The 23,235-nt window shown below is 33.9% G+C and overlaps 1 protein-coding gene across 1 annotated transcript in view; it reads left to right on the top strand.

The window, feature by feature from the left end:
- The window catches only part of DNAH8 (dynein axonemal heavy chain 8), a 127,279-nt gene that overhangs the window by 39,258 nt on the left and 64,786 nt on the right, over positions 1-23,235 (top strand). Inside the window, exons 29-51 of the mRNA XM_063390866.1 lie at positions 1,000-1,104; positions 2,079-2,192; positions 2,763-2,825; positions 3,740-3,840; positions 4,734-4,871; positions 6,104-6,344; positions 7,319-7,518; positions 7,878-8,031; positions 8,124-8,287; positions 8,432-8,534; positions 9,104-9,208; positions 9,507-9,668; positions 11,419-11,648; positions 12,610-12,777; positions 14,482-14,660; positions 16,373-16,560; positions 17,403-17,489; positions 17,590-17,697; positions 18,471-18,605; positions 19,243-19,404; positions 20,244-20,490; positions 21,797-22,038; positions 22,130-22,270. Of these exons, the coding sequence (XP_063246936.1) occupies positions 1,000-1,104; positions 2,079-2,192; positions 2,763-2,825; positions 3,740-3,840; positions 4,734-4,871; positions 6,104-6,344; positions 7,319-7,518; positions 7,878-8,031; positions 8,124-8,287; positions 8,432-8,534; positions 9,104-9,208; positions 9,507-9,668; positions 11,419-11,648; positions 12,610-12,777; positions 14,482-14,660; positions 16,373-16,560; positions 17,403-17,489; positions 17,590-17,697; positions 18,471-18,605; positions 19,243-19,404; positions 20,244-20,490; positions 21,797-22,038; positions 22,130-22,270 (3,537 nt within the window). The remainder of the gene's footprint in view (positions 1-999; positions 1,105-2,078; positions 2,193-2,762; positions 2,826-3,739; positions 3,841-4,733; positions 4,872-6,103; positions 6,345-7,318; positions 7,519-7,877; positions 8,032-8,123; positions 8,288-8,431; positions 8,535-9,103; positions 9,209-9,506; positions 9,669-11,418; positions 11,649-12,609; positions 12,778-14,481; positions 14,661-16,372; positions 16,561-17,402; positions 17,490-17,589; positions 17,698-18,470; positions 18,606-19,242; positions 19,405-20,243; positions 20,491-21,796; positions 22,039-22,129; positions 22,271-23,235) is intronic.

The following is a 23,235-nucleotide window of genomic DNA, read 5'->3' as shown; positions in this document are numbered from 1 at the left end:
AATGGTCTTTCCCAAACTACTTATTTTTCACATATCTCATGAACATTCGCTTCCTTTCTAGATTAAAATAGTGAGTTCTGTCAAATGTCAGTAGAGCTAGTCATGTTAACAAGTCACCCTTAGATCCCTTTTCTCCAGGAGATGAATGACCCTGGACATCAGTGCAGGCTAGGTAAAAAATCAGCTTTGCAGTAAAAGAACTAAGCTCTTATTTGAAAGTACACCAAAGTGAACATAAGCCAGAAAAGCGCCCTTTCAACAAAGGGATTTAAGGGTCTCCTGGGACTTTTACAAGCTGTAATGCCAGCAGATTGAGGGACATGATTCCGTCTGATATGAGATTTTTTGGGAGTGCTGTCCAGTGCTGGGCTTCCCATTACAAGACAGACATGGACACACTGGAGTGAGTCCAGCAAATGATGAATAAAATATGAAAATTAACTTATTTTTAAGTGATGCAGTGTGTGCAGAAGGAGGATCATAAAACAGAAGATATGCAAATAGATTGCAGATGAGAACAAAGAAGAAGAAAGTTTCATTGCATTACAGATCCATACACATATATGACAGTTTGGCAAACTTAGCAATAAATATTTTATGGATGATATGGCAAAATATTTAAAGATGTGTAACTTAGTGTGCACAGTTATTCAGAGTTAGGGAAATTTCATTAAAATTTGCATTCAGGTGAAATGTAGATAGTTGGAATAAAATACCATTGACATGATAAACATTTATATTTTCTGATATTAAATCTATGGTATTTGTATATTTTTTCCTAGTATTTCATCCAAGACATCTTTGAAGAAATAGTTTTTGCTGTTCTTCATTCCTTATCCTTATTTAAAAAAACCCAAAACAACAACACTACCAGCTATGCCTAAACTATAATAACATTTTCTTTGATTGTCTTTGAAATGTTTTTTACAAATTTGATCAATGTTTCCTCAAATAAACTTATAATATATTTCTAAGTTGTTTTTGTTTTTTTTCAACTAGGAAGCCTATGGCATTTTAAATGCATTTAAAGTGGAAATTACAAAAGAGGAATCAGATGGTGTTGATTCAATGAGATATGCTTTTAATAAATTAAAAACTCAAGCTGTAAGTATATAAAATTATGTTACTTTCCACTTGTGGAAAACATGTGAGTTTCTTCAGGTTATAAATGAGTGTGAGACCAACTGTCCATCCTCTCTGACTTCTCACTCTTGACATCAGTTGTGCAGTAGTGTCTTCTATTAGTATGTTCATTTTCTAATTTCATTTTTATAGATAACGTTGATATTTAAATATTATTGTAGCTTTTAGATATATGTATAAAATGCTCTGCAAGAAGATGCTCTTTCTGCTCTCCTTCATTTCCAGTTTTTGTGTCATTCTTATCTGATCAGGGAGTTTATTACCCTTAAGTTACATTTTTCTAAGTGCATACTCTGCCAGTGCCCTTATCCCTAAGTGATGGTTGTACATTCACCTTTATTATTTAGGACAGCCTTATATTCCCCAAAAACTCCTAGTTTATTGAGTATTTTATGTAATGGAGGTGGTTAGATGGAAATACTTAGATATTTATTTGAATGAATTAAGTTACATCCTGTTCCACAGATTAATCCCTCATGAAAAGACTCAATAGTATGTTTTACATTTTTGTGCAGCTCTTTGTTATTTCTCTCAAGATTTTGATCAAATTAAAAGAATTTTTTTTAAGAAAAGGCTGAGCCCTGTGTGAGGAAGATGACTCTATTGGCTTGGGGTTTTTTGGACGGAGGAAAGAAAGAGAATAGGATCTTGTTCCATCAACCCCTTGTAATGAAACACAGTCCTTTAAAGGCCAATGCAAGATTTTGTTTCGGTTTTTGGTTGAAGTGGTTTGGTTTTTTCCCCCACCTTTCCTCTCAAAAATTGAACATATCAAGGGAAAACCATAAAGGAAAAAAAAAGTATTAAGCTTTAAATAATAATTTTTTCTTAAAAAATTTTCGATGTTTTATTCATAATTTTGATTTATATCTAACTCAAATATCTGTTCCTGATTCTTACAGAAATAACTTTTATTTTAATCTTTTCCACATCAGGTTGCAGTTCAAGATGAGTTGGTTGAAGTTCAGCCCAAATTTAAGAGTGAATTACTAGAAGCAGTTGCAGTTTTTAAGGAGGATGTATCACAGTTTGAAACAGCGTATGAAACGGTAAATGCATTTAGTAGTGGCAGGGAAGACTTGTACTCAGAGTTTCAGTGTTTTTGGTTTGTAGGTGTTTGGTGCCAGAATTTTATTCTGCTCAGTTACTGACTAATGTTTGATGCCATGGTTACTAAACAGCCATCACTATAGGTCAAACTTTTCAGTATGCAGAAATAGCAGTGGATACAACTCTATAAAGAAAGAAAAGAAGCACTGTGATACACTTGTAATGAAATCATAATTATAAATTACAGATTAATTTAGAAACTATAGTACATTTTGTGGCCTCTTTGCACATACATCAGCATTAAAAAGCATCGTTATTTTCAGCAAAAAAGGAAGTATGCAAAGTTAGAGTAGAATCTTATTAAGTTTAATCAAGGTCAGGAATTTTCAGTTCCATAAAAGTTACCTCTTCTCAGATTTACCATTGTAAGTATTGAATTCCCAAGCTACATAACTTGACTGGAGTTTGACTAACAAAAATATGTATTCTGCAACGATCTGTAAATATAGAGTGGCCTTCAGTCACTTTGAGAATTAATATTCCATTTTTGTTAACTGCTTATTTGAAAGGAAGGGCCTATGGTTCCAAACATTCCACCTAAGGAAGCCAGTAAGAGGATGCAGATCTTTCAGGTAAGAAAGGAAACTGTTGAATTTGCAACTAGTTAATTAAATCTGCTCTTGTTTGTCATAAGAAGTTTACTAAATTATAATTTTGGATATTCCTTATTATGTTATCTATAGTTTATCTTATGTAATGTTTTCCTTAATATGGAAGGATTGATTGATTGATTGATTGATTGATTTGTAACTTTTCTTCACTCTTTATATTTTGTGAGCAGAAATTATCAATTTGAAGTAATAGAAGCAGTAGAAAAGGGTAGAGTCAATTACAACACCCTGATAATGCCTGAAAAGAAGCCAGGTTACAAAGCAGTCATGAGCCAATCTTCTAATCTTTTAAACATCACATTTTTCATTAGATAATTGTCTTTCAACTTGTTATGTGTTTGTTATGAACCTTAATTCATAGGTCCAGGAGTAGTATTTTCTCTAGTTTTAGTCCTTTTTTTTTGTAAGTTATAGTAACTTGAATAGTGCTTTTGTCAGTCTAACATATTGTATAGATTGTATAAAGTAAATTCTGAGTTTGTGAAAAGTACTGAGTGACTAACAGAAGGTATTTAGTCCTTGTAATGCATCTAATGTGTACTGAAAAATTGAATTATTCTGGTTCAGTTTGCTCTGTTTCTTATTTTGCCAAGAGAATGCTCTGTACTTTTGGATACTAGTCGTGAAAATCATTCTTCTTTCCATTTTTCTGTCGGGATCATATTCTTTGGACAGCAGTTATACTTTAAAAGTAATTGTGTTATTTGGCACTATGGTGTTTTTCTTCAAGCTACATATTTGTTCAGATCAAAATATTTTCAGATATTTTATCTATACTTCTATTGAAACTGTTTAATGATTTGTTTTTAGACAACTTTAAGTTAAAACTTATAAACGTGTATTTTCATTCGGTCTGTATGAAACAACTTAATCAGGGTAACTTTGATGAGCTGTGGAGAAAGTTTGTCACGTACTCGTCTGGTGAACGGTTGTTTGGATTGCCTGTCACAGACTATGACGTTTTGCATAAAGTCAGGTAACTGTGGAAATATGGCTGCCTTAAGTATATTAATAAGTACATTAGAAAGTCTTAGGCTTAAACCAAAAGCAGAAATATTACAATATACAGGTTTTCCATTGCCTTGAACAAAATAAATGAATAAATAAATAGATAAATAAATAAAACTTTTAAATTTCTGATGAATTTGTTGATTTAAAAAAATAGTATTTATTTATTATTGTAACAGAATGATATCAGATGATTTTATTGTGTATAAATACTGTATAAAGGAGCAACATGCCCTGTTCTAGACAGAAATAAAAAGAAATATTTTTATATTAATATATGGTAGAAAGTGAAGAAGAAAATGTAAAGAAAGGTCATTCTATCATGATATAAAGAAGAATTTAACTACAGCTTTTATGAAAGTCTGAATTTTTTGCGCAGCTGTACAAATGATGATCAGATTCTTGGGTTTTTGCAGTTGCCGTGTCAATAGTTTGATGATGATTTACACCAGATGAGCATCTCACTGTTTCTGTCTGGTTTTAGATCCGAGTTCTAGTTCAGACACAGAGAGTGCTTCTAAGTAAATTAACAGTTTGCACCTGCCATGCTCTGCTTTGCACTGCGGAGCCAGCCCAGGGCATATAACCTGAGTTTCTTTTGGACTAATGGAAGTTTTGGAGAACTAGGCAAAAGCAAAACTTCCTCCAAATGTGTTTAGTGTGGATGTTAGGTACTTAGCACCAACCATCTGCTCTTTTTTGTGGATTCTGTTTGATGAAGTATTCTTTTCTGCATTAAGAAACATACTGTGTCTACTTCTATTGTTTTGTATTATTATTTCATATTTCATCTATTTAAATATTGTGAGATATCCAGAGAGCTGATTGAAATTATTGGCAATATTACTTCTTTTTTCCCAGGAAGGAGTTAGCCTTGCTTCAAAAATTGTATGGTTTATATGATACTGTAATAAACACTATTGATGGTTACTATGACATACTTTGGACAGAGATAGATATTGAGAAAATCACTGATGAACTTACGGATTATCAAACCAGGTATGTTTAACGTATGAATAGTAACAGATGCTAAATGCATTAAGATTTAGGTGAGTTCAGCAAAGCCATTGATATATTTATCCAAACCTCCACGGATAAGGTTTATCGTAAACAACAAGACTACTCAAGAAGGAATGAAATAACACCATACTTGTGGTTAAGTAGCCTCTTACCTGTAGTTTTGATAACTGAAGGGCATACGATCAGTCGAAGTGCTGAACCAACCAAAAGGTTAGGAGGACTGAAATTTTATTTGAAAATGCTAAGCTTTTCAACTGGGATGAATGGCCCATTGATTTTAAGTTTTGCGTACAAGAATAATGGGCATGAAGTTCCTTCTCCATGAGAGAAAGGCAGGCAAGTGTTGAACATCCAGTTTGACATCAAATAGGGAGCTGAACATACTGACAACCAGCCAGCACTGACATAGCTGTAAGCCACACACATGCTGCTGTATTGTTCCTGATTACTGGGAATATGAAATCATATCAGTGGGAGGTAGAGAAATAAGTGATAAAGGATGCAAAACCAAGGATTTATTGTTTTTCCTGATAAGGATATACTTTACCGTTTTCAGTAGGGCATTCCTGTGGTAGGTCACCTGCTTGGATCTTGGTGTGTTTGGTCTCTAAAAGTGTGGTCAAAGAGATGGATAATTATTTAACTGTTCTCAGGCTTTTTTCCACATTAGAAGTATATAGTTTTCATTAGTGAGTGGTTTCAGAACCACTAACCAGAAGTGGAGGACGCAGTTCATATTTATTCATATTTATATCATTTTCATGCCTGTCTCCAAATTGGTATGTTAATAAGTGCCAGATGTAAATTGATTACAATTTTTAAAAGATTAAATTGCAGTAAATATTATATTTGTACAAGTATTTCATATGTGAAATTTAACTAATTTAACTGATTTTTTTCTTTGTCTTTTCTTTTCCCATAAAGAGTTTCTGATGATAAGCAGGAGATAACAGAAACTGTTTTAACGGAAACAACAGTATTTTTTATTTTCTTTATTTGCAGGGAAAATATCAGTGTTTGAGGCTGTTAAATATTATGATTTTTAAGTAGGGCATTTATATTAGCTTTTCCTAAACAGGTAGGCTAGCTAACATAGAAAATATTGACCTTAATGCAATCCACTTCATATCTGCTTGTTTAAAGCCTTGTTTTAACAATTCTATTTTGACAAAAGGAGAATTTACTACTGTATCACTTTAATTTAACTGCAGGTGCCGTAGACTACCTAAAGGCCTCCACCACTGGCAAGCATTTTCAGATCTCAAGAAAAGAATTGAGGATTTTATTGAGTGTTGTTCTTTGCTGGAAATGATGTCTGGCAAAGCATTGAAGCAAAGACACTGGGATCGTATTTCTGCAACAACAGGACATACCTTTGATGTAGAATCTGAGACTTTTTGTCTTCGAAACATCATGGAAGCACCAATTCTTGAAAATAAAGAAGATATTGAGGTAGATATGACATGTTTTTCCCCTTCTTATTCATTTTCTATTGTCAGCAAAAATAATATGATTGCTTATAAAATGGTTACTCTCTTTAAAAATAATTACTTCATTAAAGTCCTTGTCTCTCAATCAGACCACACTGGTTTAAAACAATCTGTGTGTTATATTTAGAAGCTCTTATCTATGTGATCGAATATAGAGGTAGCAGCTGGCATCTCTAGACCCTTATTTTTGGCTAATCTCTTCACATTCCTCCTGCCATTATTTTTTATGATTTTCTTAGCTCTTTTTAAGCAGGGAAAAAATCCCCAAACACAACTGCAAATGGTCATGGTCACCTAATTTTTTACCTCTGTTGTTGCTTGATAGTTTTGTAGATAAATCAGAAATTTTAGATGAGGACTTCATTTTTAATAATATTTAATATTAAGAGTCTTTTTAGGTTGTTATGGCTTCTTTTGATCCACACAACTTCAAAAAATGCCTCCTATAACTTGTGAAATCTCAGTGGCGTTTCCATGTTTCCTATGGCAAATACGTACATAAAAACTTATTATATCTATACTTGATTTATATGAAAGCATTCCAAAGTGATCTGCTTAATTTTGAATTAAGCTCTGATTTGAGTAGAATGTTGGAATTGACCTTTCCAACTTAAATTATTCTTCGATTCTGTGATTCTGTAAACTGTGGTAGGAGTCAGAGTTCATCTGGTGATGAGTCTAATCACTACCACTCCTCAGCCTTGTAGAAATTATGATACAAAAATCTATTTAGAAATAATAAAATCTGAAGCCACAGAAAATATATACCCATCCATTTCCAAAAGTGCTTTTATCAGTTATCCATAGATGCAATTTGAGTGAGTAACATTTTTTGTGTGATATCTGCATTTTTAAATAGTCTATGGCTGGATGTGAAGTATTAGGATATTCATTTCACGAGATTGGAGAGTCTAAAAAGGAGTTCTTTCTTTGCAGGATATATGCATATCTGCTATGAAGGAAAAGGATATAGAAGCTAAACTATCTCAAGTATCTGAAACCTGGGGAGCCCAAAATCTGAGCTTTGCGCAGTTCAAATCAAGAGGAGAGTTACTGTTAAAGGGAATTGAATCATTAGAAATTATGGCATTGATGGAGGACAGTTTAATGGTTCTGGATTCTCTACTGTCCAATAGGTACTTGGTTCATGTATGGCACTTTCAGAAATACACTGCGATAGTAACAATAAAATTTATTGAGCTAAATTAGCAGTAAATTTGAATTAAATGTTTTTTAATAAAACAAAATATTACAAATCCTAATGAAAAGCATCCTTTTGAGAAAATCTTCCATGCACATTCAATTGAGACAAATTTTGTCTCAATATACTTGAATGTAATGAAGCTGCTAAAATCTTTCTGTAACGTTGTTGTTGTTCTATGTGCAACAGGAGATTAGTTTGTCCTGGGTTTGGGTTTTTTTTCACTATTGTAAGTATTTATTTTATAATACTTTTATTTAGCAGTAAATAGTTTATGCTCCTCTCCACTTTTAGATATAATGTGGCATTTAAAAAGCAAATTCAGAGCTGGGTTCATAAACTAGGCAACTCTTCACACATAATTGAAGAATGGCTGGTTGTGCAGAACCTCTGGATTTATCTTGAAGCTGTTTTTGTAGCGGGAGACATTGCAAAAGAGTTACCCCAGGTAAACTTTACAATGCTTGCCTGATATTGTGTACTGAAAGCTTTCTGTGCAATAATTTTCAACAGATTATACTTTGGTTTTCCTATATGTAGGAAGCAAAGCGTTTTCAGAATATTGACAAATCATGGGTAAAAATAATGCAACGAGCTCATGAAAACCCAAATGTGGTTGCCTGTTGTGTTGGAGATGATACTATGGAGCAAATTCTCCCTTATTTACATGAACAGTTGGAAGTGTGTCAGAAATCACTTACAGGGTATGAATTGTTTGATTTTTACTGCTTTACTGTATTGTAAATAATTTGTATGAAACAGTAATTGTATTTCAGTCTGTCTTACTCCCCTATATAGAAAAATTACAAACTGAAATAATTTAATAAAAATTGTGTTTAATTTTAAAGATACTTAGAGAAGAAAAGGCTGCTGTTTCCAAGATTCTTTTTTATTTCTGATCCTGTACTTGTTGAAATTCTTGGACAAGCAAGTGATTCTCATACAATCCAGGTATGAACTTAATGATATTTTTCTGTTTATATTAAAAAAAAAATACAATACAGAGGTGCATTTAATAAAATAGGATGCAACGTTTTCTTTTTATAAAGTTCACTTGAAGAAAAAAAGTTGTTTCCTGCTCTCCATTCTTCGACAAAATGTGAAATGGATACTTGTAGTTCAAAACAATCTTCAGAATTCAGAACATTGGAACATGGTTTGATCAAGTGATTCGCTGATGCTTTCTTTCCCAACTAAACCAGTAAAGGGACCCTGTGAGGCTTTCCTGCTTTACTTATTGAAAAATTCTTCCAGCTAGTCTGGTTTGTTACTGAGGGCTGATTGAGCTAAGCCACGTGATCCCTGCTAGATACTCTCTGGAAACTCTAAAAATACAGTAGAGAGAGATAAAATTCTACACAACCATTTCTGTCATTCTGTAATTCTGTAATTACCTACAGATGGCCAGAAATTCATCTGTAGGTTCAGATGAATTGTGCAGGAGAACCTTGTTTGGAAGATTTTCTTCTGTTTGCTAATGCTAAATATTTACATTGAATGACTCTGAATTATCCTTACAGCCACATCTGACTTCCATATCTGACAACATAAATGAAGTAGAGTTTCACCCAAAGGATTATGATCGCATACTGGCAGTCATATCAAGAGAAGGAGAAAAAATTCCAGTAATTATCTCATTTCTTTTCTAGAAACATTAATAGATAAATATTTTTTATTATTGAATATACAAGGTGTGTATTAAGGTGAATTATTGTTAATTACAAATAAATATTTCAAGGATTGTTGTTAACAAGACTAGAATAAGTCTTCATTAAATAAATTGTTTGGATATAATTGAAGTAAAATCTGTAGCTATTTCTATTCATGAATAGAAATTAAGCAACTATGTAATAACTCATATTCTTGAACAGACAGTTGGTAAATATGTTCTATTTTATACATTTATTTTCATTAATTTTACAGTTGGACTCTCCAGTACTTGCAAAAGGACCAGTAGAAATTTGGCTGAAGATTTTATTGCAAATGCAGCAGAAGTCATTGCATGGCATAATTAGGGCAGCATTTTATCAAATTAGTGACCCAGAATATCAGCTGTTGAATTTTCTTAATCAGTTCCCAGCACAGGTAAGAACAGGAGATGTGGACATGTGCGTGCAGTCTGGGTTGTATCTAGGGGCAGGTGGAAGGTAAAGATGGGATTGCCAGTATGAGGAATTTTTCATAGAGGAAACAAGATGTGTCCAGTAGAAGGTAATCCAAAACCACTTTGATTTTGATACCCACTGTGTAGCACAGTATTTTTCCTGCCATCTGCTTTAAATTTAGTTTTTTTAGTTCTCTTGGAAAATATAAAGTAGAGCTTATTTTTTCTGTAATGGATTTTGAATGCTTTTCAGTTGCAAATAAAATTGCATGTGCAAATTGATTTTTCTCGTAATTTAAGATTGCAAGAGCTATGATTATGATTATTTATCTCATAATTTACAAGATTGACCTCATAATTCATATATTTGTCACTATTATAATGCAGTCCCAGTACAAGGCTATGCTGAAGGATTCTAGAAACTCCTCCATCTTACTGATAATTCATAAATTTTATTAAAAATTAATGAACTGTTTCCCATCCTGTATGAATTCTGAACCTGTAATTTGCTGACTGGTACAGTGCTGGGTGTAATTTTTAATAAAAATTCTGCAGATATTAAAACCAGCCAGTATGTTACTATTTTTCAAAAAATCAATGCATTTAAATATTTAATAGAATTTTCCTAAAGCTCTATTTACTATGTTATTGGGTATTGTCTCACAAGAGTTTATTTGAAAATTTTCACTACCTTGAACTGATAAGGACTCTCTTGTTTACTATCAGAGATTTTGACGTGGCTTTCCTCTGCCACCTGTGAAGATCTTTTCTCACATCTTGCTAAATTCTTATGTTCAACAAATTGTGTTGAAAGGGTTTGGCTAAGGATTTCTTACAAAGAAAAGCTGTGTTACAAAAGAGAGAAGAGATTGGGCAAAATACTGACAAATGTTTTCTTCAAACTGCCTTTTTCCTGGCTCAGAAGCTGCTGTTATAGATTGCATGAAATAGTCATATCCAAATATTTATTTTATGTTTTGTTGTCCTTTGACAATTTGGTCATTCTAAAACTGATTTTTTTTTTAGACTCTACCTATGATAGCTCACCATTTAAATTAATCTGGCTGTCTTCTAATACACAAACTCTGCTCACTACAAGCATAGGGAGCCAGAAAAGTAGAAAGAGATGTTGGGTAAAATTTTTAGGGCTTGATGCTTTGTGAATACTGTGCTTGTCTATCCTTTTTGTTATGGGTATTGTAAATCAAAACCCATCTGAGACAGTATTTTATGTACAACATCCTAAAACTCTCTAGATTTGAAAGCAAAATAACTTGTAGTTTAATGTTCTCTGGGCTGTACTCCAGGCATAACAGAATGTTAGAAGGCAAGCCATCCCATGTTCAGTGAAAATTCACAGCAATTTAATGTTCTTTAATTAGTTGAAAATTGGCAATGGAAAATTTTCAGAAGTCTCCCCCCAGAGCCAGTTTAGGTTTGTATTACTGGAGTCCTCTAAAGGATTAGAAGGGAAACTGGCACTAGTTCTTAGTTTGACTATATCTCACTGTGTGACGAATTTTTGTAAAATTTCTAAATGCTTTCTCAGCAGATTGTGCAGCAGAGCCAATTGATTCAGGCATGGTGTCCTGGTGAGATAGATTCATATGAGATATAGTTTTATTTTGGAACTGTCTACACCATGAGTTCCTATTATAACTAAGCCTTCTGTAACACAGCTAGAGTTCAACGTGATTAGTTTGTATAGTTTTCATGTATTACATTTTTTAGGTTGGATTACTGGGAATTCAATTATTGTGGACACGTGATGGAGAAGAAGCTCTACGCAATGCTAAGGATGACAAAAAAGTCATGGATGTAACCAATGCTAGATTTCTGGATATTCTGAATACATTGATTGGCCAGACCACACAGGATCTTTCCAAGTTTGAGAGAGTGAAATTTGAAACACTTATTACCATTCATGTGCATCAGCGTGACATTTTTGATGATTTGGTAAAGTATAGATTTTGATTTCTGACAACTAAATGCATTTTCTGTCATAATATTCTTTCTTATATGTGGTAGCTACAGTTACATGTGTATGCATATAAAAGAGAAAGATGTCCATAATCTCACCACTCTAAAAATAATACAATTTTCCTTGAACTAGAATAACATTAATTAGTTCTGTCAACTTAATATTTTTGCCAAATATTTACACTTTTCTTAGAATATTTAGATTTCCCATGTCTTCCTATAGAGTATTTTTTGGTAGGAAAAACAAAGTATTTCCTTCCTTTGAAAAACAGTTGTACTACTCTTACTTGCATAACTTAAGAAGCTGAGACTGCTGAGGGTGTTGTAACTGTAACATCATTTCCTCATGACTTTACAGAATCTCAGCTGGCACATTGCTGCACGTTCCTAAGGAGACTACACAGAACACAAACAAACAAAAAACCTACTAAAATCAGCAGATAGCTGCAATCCTACACTTGAACTTTTGAGACTGTGCTAAATTGTTACCATTCCTTTATTCTTTGAGGAATGGCTTCCTTCAACACTGTCCCTCACATATTTCCAGAGGCTTTTTAGATTATACAGCATTTGCTTCTCTGCCTCCAGTCACGTGCTTTCCTCATCATGCTTTTTGTTGCAATGTGTTTGGTGGATTTAGTGGTGTGCTATTTGCATTTCTGACTTGGAAAGTGGACTGCCCTACCAAAGCAGTTTAAGATTTATTTGATAATGCAGATGTTGGGTTGATTGCATTAAGCGATCAGGATGTTTTTAAATATCATTTTAGCATACATCTGAACATATTATGTCATACTTACTGTATTTAAGTTTACTCACACAGGAACTTTAATGTGAGTAATCACTCATTCACATATACATAAGCATTTTATCGTGGTTGGTATAGGCAATGAGTGTAGATGCTTGGTTATAACACATAATTTTACTTTCTTTTAAGGTGAGAATGAACATCAAATCACCGACTGATTTTGAGTGGTTAAAGCAGTCTAGATTCTACTATAAAGAGGATTATGATCACGTCATCGTAGCAATTACAGATGTTGATTTTATTTACCAAAATGAATTTCTGGGTTGCACTGATCGTCTGGTTATAACACCTCTTACAGACAGGTTAGAAAAGCAATTATAGATAAGGAGTACTTCTAATATCTATAGTGTTTATTTAATTTATTTATCTTTAAAGAGATACAATCTGAGTTAAGTCCTGTGTGGGTTAGATCATTCACGAAAACCTTCTGATCCATTTGCTTAATATGCTCTTTTAGAAAAGGTAAAATAGAGTCTCACTAATCTGTACATTTACTAATTCCTTTATCAATGACCAGTCTTAAAAAGAACATTTAATAACAGAATTCCATTGTTTTAAGGTTATATAGTAACATTTAATTTAGCAGTATACTGAAGAGACGATTAGGTCAAATATTTCGACTTTTGTAATAAGAGATTCTCTAAAGATTCTGTGACTTCTGTGAAAGTCTAAGAAAAAGCTGTATGCACTCAGCTTTCACTTCCTTCTTCTGTATCCAGGCAAGTAAATGGTCATTTTGTTTCAAATGTGGCTTAACAAAGAACTATATTTCTTTTTTCCTCTTGGGAATGTCTTTGCTTCCTCCCTTGTCCAAATTCTTTCTTCATTCAATCCTTTCCTGAGATGTCACTTTTACCAAATGAGAAAATAGAAGACCAAGAGATACTTCCCTTGGAAAAAGGTCCCCTCAAGAAATAAAAGCAACTTCCAACCTACCACCATTTACTTTGATATCTTTGTGGTGTATGTGCTTCTATGGGTTCATAAATACCTTTGTTTCTCCACAGGAGGTAGAGCTGCTATTGTGGCAATATGGACAGTTCAGTAGATTTCTGCAGTGAACTGTATTGCCCTCAGCAACTGAGTATTTTTTATGTAAAATTTTTAAACTCTACTCCAGAGTTTACTGAAGTAGAGCAATGTCGATAAAGCCTTCCGGTTACTTCAGAGTTTCTTGTATAGAAAGCAAGAAAGTTCCTGCAGTGCAAGTTGGATGTAATAAATTACAGTGATTCAAACTAAACTGAGGGACCAGTTAGTTACAGAACATTGTTCCATTATGGATTAAAACCAGAAATACTTCAATTAGAATGTGTCCAAACTATGTTGATTTGACAGTGAAGGTACCCCATTGCTTAATTCCTTCAGCATTATCTTTCCTTACCTTGCCATGAATGAAATTCATAACTAAGGCTCACATATAAGTAAAACTGTAGTCTAGACCTTTCACGACCAAAAAAAAAAAAAAAAAAAAAAAAAAAAAAAAAAAGGTAAAGCTTAGCGTTCTTTATTTCCTAGAACTGTAACTATTTCTTACTGATAATGGGAGAAGGGGCCATCCATAGATTTTATTCTTTCACACTTCAGGATTTAGTGAAAGGTAACATAATTTAATGTATACAGGTTAGGGTGCTGCAGAATATGATGATATAGCAGGATTCAACAGCAGAATATGCTCCTTATAGCTGCCAGAAAAGCTAATGAGAAATACGTTTATGGGATGTGCATTGATGTTTTAGCTTGTTAACACCAGAGTTTGTTTCTTTTGTTGTTTGTTTGATTTGTTTTGGGTTTTTTTTCTTTTATAAGTAATGTTTAAATGCTATAGTTTGTGCCTTTTACCTCTCTGAACCTCTTGCACTGAAATCCATGGAATTGCTTTATGAAGAAGTAGTATTTCAACATAGGGGCTGTAAAAGGTATTGCATAACTTGATCTGTATTTTATATATACACACTTATCCCTTTAATAAAATTTAATAGATTAACCTCAATTGATATTTGTAGGTGCTATATAACTTTAGCACAAGCTTTGGGAATGAACATGGGAGGAGCTCCAGCAGGACCAGCTGGAACTGGTAAAACAGAAACAACGAAAGACATGGGAAAAGCTCTGGGAAAATACGTAGTAGTCTTTAATTGCTCCGATCAAATGGACTTCAGAGGTTTGGGGAGGATTTTCAAAGGTAAGATTTCTTCCTGTAGGACAAAAGAGACTTCCAAAGGTCATTTAGCAGGTGCAGGTAGAGCGGGGTGCTCACTCAGTACCATATTCATGTCAGGTTTTGGCTGTCTCTGGGGATGGATGTTCCGCAACACCTCTGCTCAAGTGTTATGATCGTTCTCATTATCACATTTTTTATACTTCCTCTGGCTTGGAATCTTCCACATTGAAACATGTATCCATTGCCTTCTGTTCTTCCTCTGTGCCTCTGATACAAGCCTGACTCCAATTTCTCAGTGACTCCTATTATCTGGTTGTCAACAGCAATAGGCTTTTCCCTTTGCTTTGTCTTCAGGCTCAACAAATGCTGTTCTCTCAGCCTCTGCCACTGTGTCATGTCCTCCCTCCAGCCACTGACCATCACAGCAGCCACTTGGTGCACTCCTGCAAATATATCAATGTCTCTCTCCTTCTGGGAAACCCCAAAGTGAGCATGGTACTCCAGCTGCTATCTCACAAGTGCAGAGTAGAGGTGACCTGTGATTTGCCTCACCCTGCAGGCCACGCTCTTGCCCAGTATGCAGCTGCCTTCCCTTGCTACAGGGGAATAGTTCTGATTCATGCTTAATTAGTCATAAAATGGAACAGCAGGTCGTTTTCTGCAAATCTGCTTTGCCACCCAGTCAGCACAGGGCTTGTACTGTTGCATGGGGTTATTCTGGTCTAAGTAAGGAATTTGAACTTCATGAGATTTCTGTCAGCTCATTTTTTGGAGTAATTTAGGTATTGCATGCATTGGGAAGCAGGAGGCATAAAAGCTGTGGGTTTATAAACATATTGCCCATTTGAAGGTCATTAAAATTTTAGAAAATCTTTGAGTGACAAAATTCATGACAGAATGTCTTTAAAGTGATTTAGCCTTAACTGCGCAACACGAATAAACCCTGAATGACTTGCATAAATTATTCACAATTAAACAGCAAGCTTTCAGTATACATTAAAAAAAATGTGGCTTGCTGGTACTTTAATATCATTTGGGATAAAATGCTGTTAGAAACTGTCTTATAAAACATTGTGAAAGGAAAAACAATTCTCTAAGGTGCTACTGAACACACATTACTTTTCCAAACAGAAATTAGGCAACTGTGAAAATAATCCTGTTCAAAAAATATTCTTGTTATTAATATAGTACTTCTAAATTTCTCTTTTAATTTATTTTTCTTTCTCTGGGTTTCTCCCTTTCATAGACATATCCACACTTTGAGTGTTGTTTATATCCTGTACTATTAAATGAGAAACTTGTTTAGTGGGGACTTAAAATGGTAAAATAAAAACAGTGACTTTTTTTGGCAACATTTAGGACTAATGTTTTGTAGCTCTAAGTCACTTAATTTTTTGACTAACAGTACAATTTTTTGCAAATAATTGAATGGTGCTCTGCAATAAAAGGCTACATTCATAGAATGAGCTATTAAAAATATTTACCAAATGCCCAAAATTATCAAAATATTTTTCCAGACTTCGATTCACTTTTAAGCATTGTGTATAAATCAACTAATATTAATTCAGACAGATATGGAAACATTCAGGTGGATTGGATGAAGATAGGCCTTGACCAAAGAGTAATAAATAATACTGATATGATTTAATTACTTGCGGGAAAAGTAATTTAGTTCAGGTATTCAAATGTGCATGAAGGACAGAAGATAATATCTTTTTCTTTCCCTGTTTTAGGTCTTGCGCAGTCTGGATCCTGGGGATGTTTTGATGAATTCAATCGAATTGAGTTGCCTGTCTTGTCAGTAGCAGCACAACAAATCTATATTATTTTAACAGCAAGAAAAGAGAAAAAAAAGCAGTTCATTTTTTCTGATGGAGACTGTGTAGATTTAAACCCAGAGTTTGGAATTTTCCTAACTATGGTGAGTGTAGAAACAATTTCAAAGAAGTGACAAGTAATACTACATAGAGGATAAGTGACAAGGTGAAAATAACTGATTTATTAATAAAATAATGTCACTGTGGAATTAGATTAAAGTGCACAATACATAAATAATATGATTATTCATGGATGGCATGCCTTCATTTTGACTTTAATATTATTGGAAGTGTTCCTAATTACGTCCCTTCATTGCTGTATTGCTATTCACCATGCAGACGAAGAGTTTGACAAAAGTTGCAGAATTCTCTGTGCTCACTGAGAGGACTGAAACACTAATACATTTTACTACCACATCTTTAATAATGCTAATAATAATACATTAATAATTCATGAATTTTAAATAATATTAACATATTATTAGCTTAATAAAATTAATACTTTAACAGTATTAATGAGAAAAATACTGTAGGGAAGGGGGAGAAAAAACCCATTCAGTTAAAGGAGATATAAGAAAGATATTTTCCCGGGACACAGGTCTTGACTAATGGGTATCTACTGGGATATGTAAAAATTCTTTGATCTCCCATAACATTAACATTCAGAATATGCTGTCTTGTTACCACAGGATTCTTGAGGCTTCATAGCATTATTTCCTGTAATCTCATGGGCAGGGAATTTTAAAGTGCATGTTTTCTAATGCCTAGGCAGGTGGCAATCCAAGATTACTGTATGGAAGATTAAAATTACAATAATTGATAGGCAAGTCTTCTAACTCTGAACTGTTATAATTATTTATACATGCATTTATTTTTATTGAACAGTAAAAAGGAGGCTATTTTCACTATTGCAAATAATAATGATGCATTATGTGTTCATATTTAGAATCCTGGATATGCAGGACGTCAAGAACTACCAGAAAATCTCAAAGTTCAGTTTAGATCTGTTGCAATGATGGTTCCAGATAGACAGGTATAACCCCTGACTGAACTGAAAGGAAAAAATGTATTTTAATTTGCTGACCTGTCTTCAGGAGAAACTAATGGAATTCCTACAAATATTTGTATTTCAGATAATTATAAGGGTTAAACTTGCAAGTTATGGATTTATTGATAATGTGGTCTTGGCTAAGAAATTCTTTGTTCTTTATAAACTTTGTGAGGAGCAGCTCACTAAGCAGGTAATGTTGTGTATTCTCTTTGTATTTACATAGTAAAACCTCCTACTTTCTGGGTTATGCAGATTTTTTTCTGAAACATCACTTCCATGCCTTTTGCAAAATATTGAAGTACTTTAAATGTAATTTAAACAAATACCTCTATAAAATTCCTGAATAAATTACTTCATTAATTCATGAATATGTTGTTTTATGTGCACCATTTTTGTTAAAAATGATGCTTTTTAGTTAGTTGCAAGTGCGTGAGGTTCTCTGCCTAAACATGTCAACCAGACAAAAATTATCCCAGTCATGTAATTTTTCTGTAAGAATTCTCTAGGGCTAGGGTAAGTAGTTAGAAGTTGGAAACTGGAAGCCACAGGAGAAATGTCTAGTTTGATTTAAGTTGTTCATGTCCCTGTAGCATTGCCTTGATCTGCTTTAGGATGCCTTAAAGTTGAAAAGATGTGGTCTAGAATGGAACCATTAGGTTTTTAGAACCCTGCTATTCAGAGCTATACATTTTTTTCTATATAGCATGTTAAATGGTGAAATCAATTAAATTTAAATTAGGAAAGAAAAACCTAATAGCACACACACATCTTCCTGAAAACAGCTTTATTATCCTTCATTTATTTGAACAGAATAATTCCTAAACAACAGCAAAAATTCCTGTTTTAGCCACCTTTTCCAGGCAGGACAACTGTACTATACAATATGCAAGTAAAGGTTGATATGTTGATGAAATAAAGCTAGAGAACTCGTTACTGATGCATAAGCCTTCTTCCACTCTCTAGGTCCATTATGACTTTGGTCTGAGGAATATCCTTTCAGTACTGAGGACTCTTGGAGCTCAAAAGAGAGCCAGGCCAACTGAAGGCGAATTAAGTATTGTCATGAGAGGGTTAAGAGATATGAATCTTTCTAAGTTGGTAAGAATCTAATCTAATATTTTAGAACCACGTAGAGGCAAGCCTAATAGATATTTCATGGGTTTTGCATGAGATCAAAAAAATTTCAAACCTTCTTTTCTTTTAAAATTGAAACATTATCACTTTCATGTTATCATTAAACAGCACTGAGAGTTTATTAGACTTGTAAAGAGTGTTCATTATGCAAAGGTTCAAATAGATTAGTGGTGGCTTACCTCTGCATATGACTTTCAGTGTCCCGACTTGTGCACAGACTGACCATGTATCATAAGTAAATTGAATGAGTATCCACTAAATCAGATTTTTAAATATTTCTTTCCAGATAGGATGTTCTTTCCAATAAATGCTGTAAGTGGTTTACAAATCAATTTTATAAATAGACTCCAGTGTCTACTCAGTGGGAAATTTCTTTCAATTCTGAATTTATCTTTTGCATGGCTTGTGGATGACATTTTCAAAATGCTATTTTTGTAGTGAGCTCTCCTGTTAGCTGTCTGTAAGCATCTGTATCTAGAAATCTGTATCTGTATCTGTATCTGTATCATCTGCTCATTCTTTAAAAACAGAGACTAATTTTGATTTGGAAACGTTTTTAGCATAACCATCCTTTAAACATTTAATACCTTTTTTGTTTCAGATAGATGAAGATGAGCCTTTGTTTCTCAGTCTTATCAATGATCTCTTCCCGGGGTTGCAGCTGGACAGCAGCACCTATGATCAGCTTCAGGCTGCAGTAGCTCACCAGGTTGAAGAGGCAGGATTGGTTAACCATCCACCGTGGAATCTTAAGCTTGTGCAGGTAGAACTTTTTCTCTCTAAAACTTTCTTCACAATCAGGAGTCAGAACAATATGTTAGTGGCTAGACCAGTGTCTTACCCAAGAACCCGCACATCAAATATGGGAAAAACTGAAGGTTGTTTGTGCACCATACTAAAGAAGACCAATGGGACCAAGACAGTGCAAGGGACTTGCACTGTGGTGCCTGTGGATCTTCATCCTGGGCTGATACAAGCCTTTATTCAGCTTGCAGAGGAAGAACTGTATATGCTTCATCTTACAAGATTTTGGCACCCAGGAAGACTACCACTGTTTTCTGCCATTCTGTTCATTCATATTTGTATAGGCAGACTAACACTTCCACTGAAAACCTAATACTAAGACACAAATAGAAAATTCATTAGAGAACTCTCCTGAGACTGAACTCATACACAGTTCTGGAGAAAGTGCAGTCCCTATGTTTGTTTCATAAACTCAGGTATTTCAGCACTGTAGTAATTACTCATACTTCTGTAGCATTAATGTTTTGCTACTACTCATTTTTCCTTTTGAGTAATACAGAAACCCCTTTTTCAAACCTCCTAAAACTATTTTCAGCTGTTTAAAAATGTTTAGGTAAGATTTAGTTCTGTGAACCATAAACTTGCTTAGTGTTAAAAAGATTAGGAACTGAAGATATGTACTCTTTCACAAAACACTAAAATTCAGCCCCCGGATGCTAAGTTCAGTCCTAAGCATACAACTTGTACATCTAATGCATCTTAATCACTACTAAGTGGAAGTAAAAATCTTTCTAAAGCATGCAAATTTTTTTATTTTGATTTTTAAATTGAAACATTTTATTTTGGTTTTGTTAATAGTTGTATGAAACTAATCTAGTACGGCACGGGTTGATGACACTTGGACCTAGTGGATCTGGAAAAACAATGGTCATAACTATCTTAATGAGAGCACTCACAGAATGTGGCCAACCTCATAAGGAAATGCGCATGAACCCCAAAGCTATTACTGCTCCTCAAATGTTTGGAAAGCTAGATGCTGCAACTAATGACTGGACAGATGGAATATTTTCTACTCTGTGGAGGAAAACACTGAAAACCAAAAAGGGTATATAAATGCTTTTCATTTGGTATCATAAAAATGTATCTTGAGTATGTAGTAGTGGAAAAAGTATATTGAATTCACAAATGTTCCTCTTGAGGAAAACTATAGAGAACACATGAGATGAGATTACACCTCTTAAGAAAGGACACCAGTTTAAAGATTTATTATTTCAGTAGTATATCTACATGAAAAAAAATTTTCATTTTCTTGCCACTTCAGTTCTACAGTGTAGATATGTTACTTGGAAGCTGATAAACCATAAATTAGATTAACTTGTCCTAATGCACTATCTTTATAATAATGTTATTTTCATGGTTTTACATACATTGATTGCCCGTATTTATATTTCAATATTTTAGGATTGGCATACTGGAATTCCTTTTCACAGTGTTTCATTTGTATGAATATATAAATATATTAAAGGAGGGAAATTCTTCAAGGGAACCTTCCTAGAAGGATGTTAATTTTAAAAGATAATTGAATTTCTTACATTGAAAATGCATATGTTTTCTATATTAGAAAATTTCTATATTCCAAGTGAAGCCAGAATTTTAAATTTAATTGTCAAAATGTAGGTATTTACATCTATGTTTATATTTCAGAGTTAAGAAAAATAACCAGATTTTAAGAACAGAGGAGTGAGCATAGGCTTCACTAGCTTGAGAGGGATCTGTGACGATTCCACATCTCTTGGTCAAAGAACCCTGATTGTAGCAACAAAATACTAAATTCTCCAACCTCCCTGTGCCACTGTAGTAGGGTTGGAGCAGGAGGAGGAAGGAGGAAGAGTTAGATTAAGGTTGTGAAGAAAGAGGTTGAATCTGGAGAAAGAAAATGGAATGGGACAAAGGTGTTCTAGGTGTTTGTCTTTGCTCCTCCTCATCTGTATCTATGTTAATTTGCAATAAAATAATATAATATTTTCCAAGTTGAGTCTGTTTTGCCCATGACAGCTGTCGAGTGATCTCCCTGTCTTTATCTCAATCCACAAACATTTTCACTGTGTTCTCTCCCTCTGTCCTGTCGAGGGAGGGTAGAGAGAGAGTAGCACAGCTTCTATCTGGAAGCCAGCCAAGGTAACAAATATTCAACACTGTAAAGCTTTATTTTCTCCCTCATTTGCTACCAATTGTTTCAAAAACATTTCCTTAACTAGGTATGCAGTTTATTCAGTAATGAGCACCCATATAGATGGCATAAGTTACAATAAATAAAATAATTTTTTATATGACATTTAAGTTACAAACCATCTTTTCTTGTTTTTTCAGCAATGTGATATGAACTATCTCTCATTTGATTATTTTTCCAGGTGAAAATGTGTTTCTGGTTTTAGATGGTCCTGTAGACGCAATCTGGATTGAGAATTTAAATTCAGTTTTGGATGATAACAAGACCCTCACTCTTGCAAATGGAGATCGAATTCCTATGTCTCCTTCATGTAAGCTGTTATTTGAGGTCCACAACATCGAGAATGCCTCTCCAGCCACAGTTTCTCGAATGGGTATGGTCTTCATCAGTTCTTCTGTCCTCAGCTGGAGGCCAATATTGCAGGTAAGATAATTATTGCTGGCTGCTCCTTATTACTCCTTGCTATATATATGTATACATTTTATACGGAGCATTATTGTGGATGTTTTTTCAGGCATGGCTGAAAAAACGTACTGCCCAAGAAGCTGAACTTTTGCAAAGTTTGTATGACAGAATCTTTGAACAAGCATATACATATATGAGACTGAACCTTAACCCCAAAATGGAGCTTCTGGAATGTAACTACATTATGCAGGTAAAACAGATACTGTATGAGTTTGTATGAATTGACTGACAATAGTAAAAGTGAGGAAATAGCAAGGAGAACATTTGATAGCCATAAAATTTAATTTGAAAATATTGCCTGTTGACAAAGAAAAGCTCAAAATCAATATTTGTTTCTTGAACAATATAAGAGGAAATGTGAAGAAGTGTGAAGAAAATTTTTCTTCTCTGTATTACTTCATACCTAGGCTAGTCTTCTAATGACAGGAATTTGCAGGATTTAGGAAATATCCAGAAGCAGATGTTTAATAAGCTAGTGGATTCATTTTGGTTCTTTTACTACCAAAATATTGTGGTAAGGGTCACTAGATCTTTACTGGCAGTGTCAGCAGAGAGAGAATAATAATTCTATTTATCTTTTTACCTTCAGGTGTAATCGATGTAATTCTGTCCATCAGCTCTTTCAAGGTCAATGTAGTAATTTTTGCCTCTCCTTTCCTATCAGTTGGAATTCTACTTTGAGTGGAGTCCAGACTATATCAGTGATTTATTAATAATATAAATTTGTGTTAGGCAGATTTTGCAAAACTGTCAGTCCTGTACTGCATATCTCCAGTTGATTTGTTTATGGGTCTGTTGTCATCTGCAGATTCTAAGTTTCCAGACTTTCCATTTGTCCATGTAATCTCCGTTTTATTTTGGCACACTCATAAAAAATTCAGTAGTGTCCTTGAAGAAGACAAGATAATGTTGTGGATAGCACTCCAGTTTGATGTTAAACTACCAAATTTGCACCCAATATCTTTTTGCTGTTCATTAGAGAGTTAGTTTCAGATTTTCTAGATTGTGAAGTATTTTACTGCAAACTAATAGCCACTGTAAATGCTGGAGAGCTTAACTGTCCAGTATCAAGTGCAAGTAGAGTATCTTAAAGTCCCCAGGCAGAAACAATTGAACTAAACATTTTATGATGTAAAATGCATGTTTTTGAGAGAG

This window comes from Prinia subflava, chromosome 2 (assembly GCF_021018805.1).
Source record: "Prinia subflava isolate CZ2003 ecotype Zambia chromosome 2, Cam_Psub_1.2, whole genome shotgun sequence".
Lineage (NCBI taxonomy): Eukaryota > Metazoa > Chordata > Aves > Passeriformes > Cisticolidae > Prinia > Prinia subflava.
This window is presented reverse-complemented; position numbering and strand designations above follow the sequence as displayed.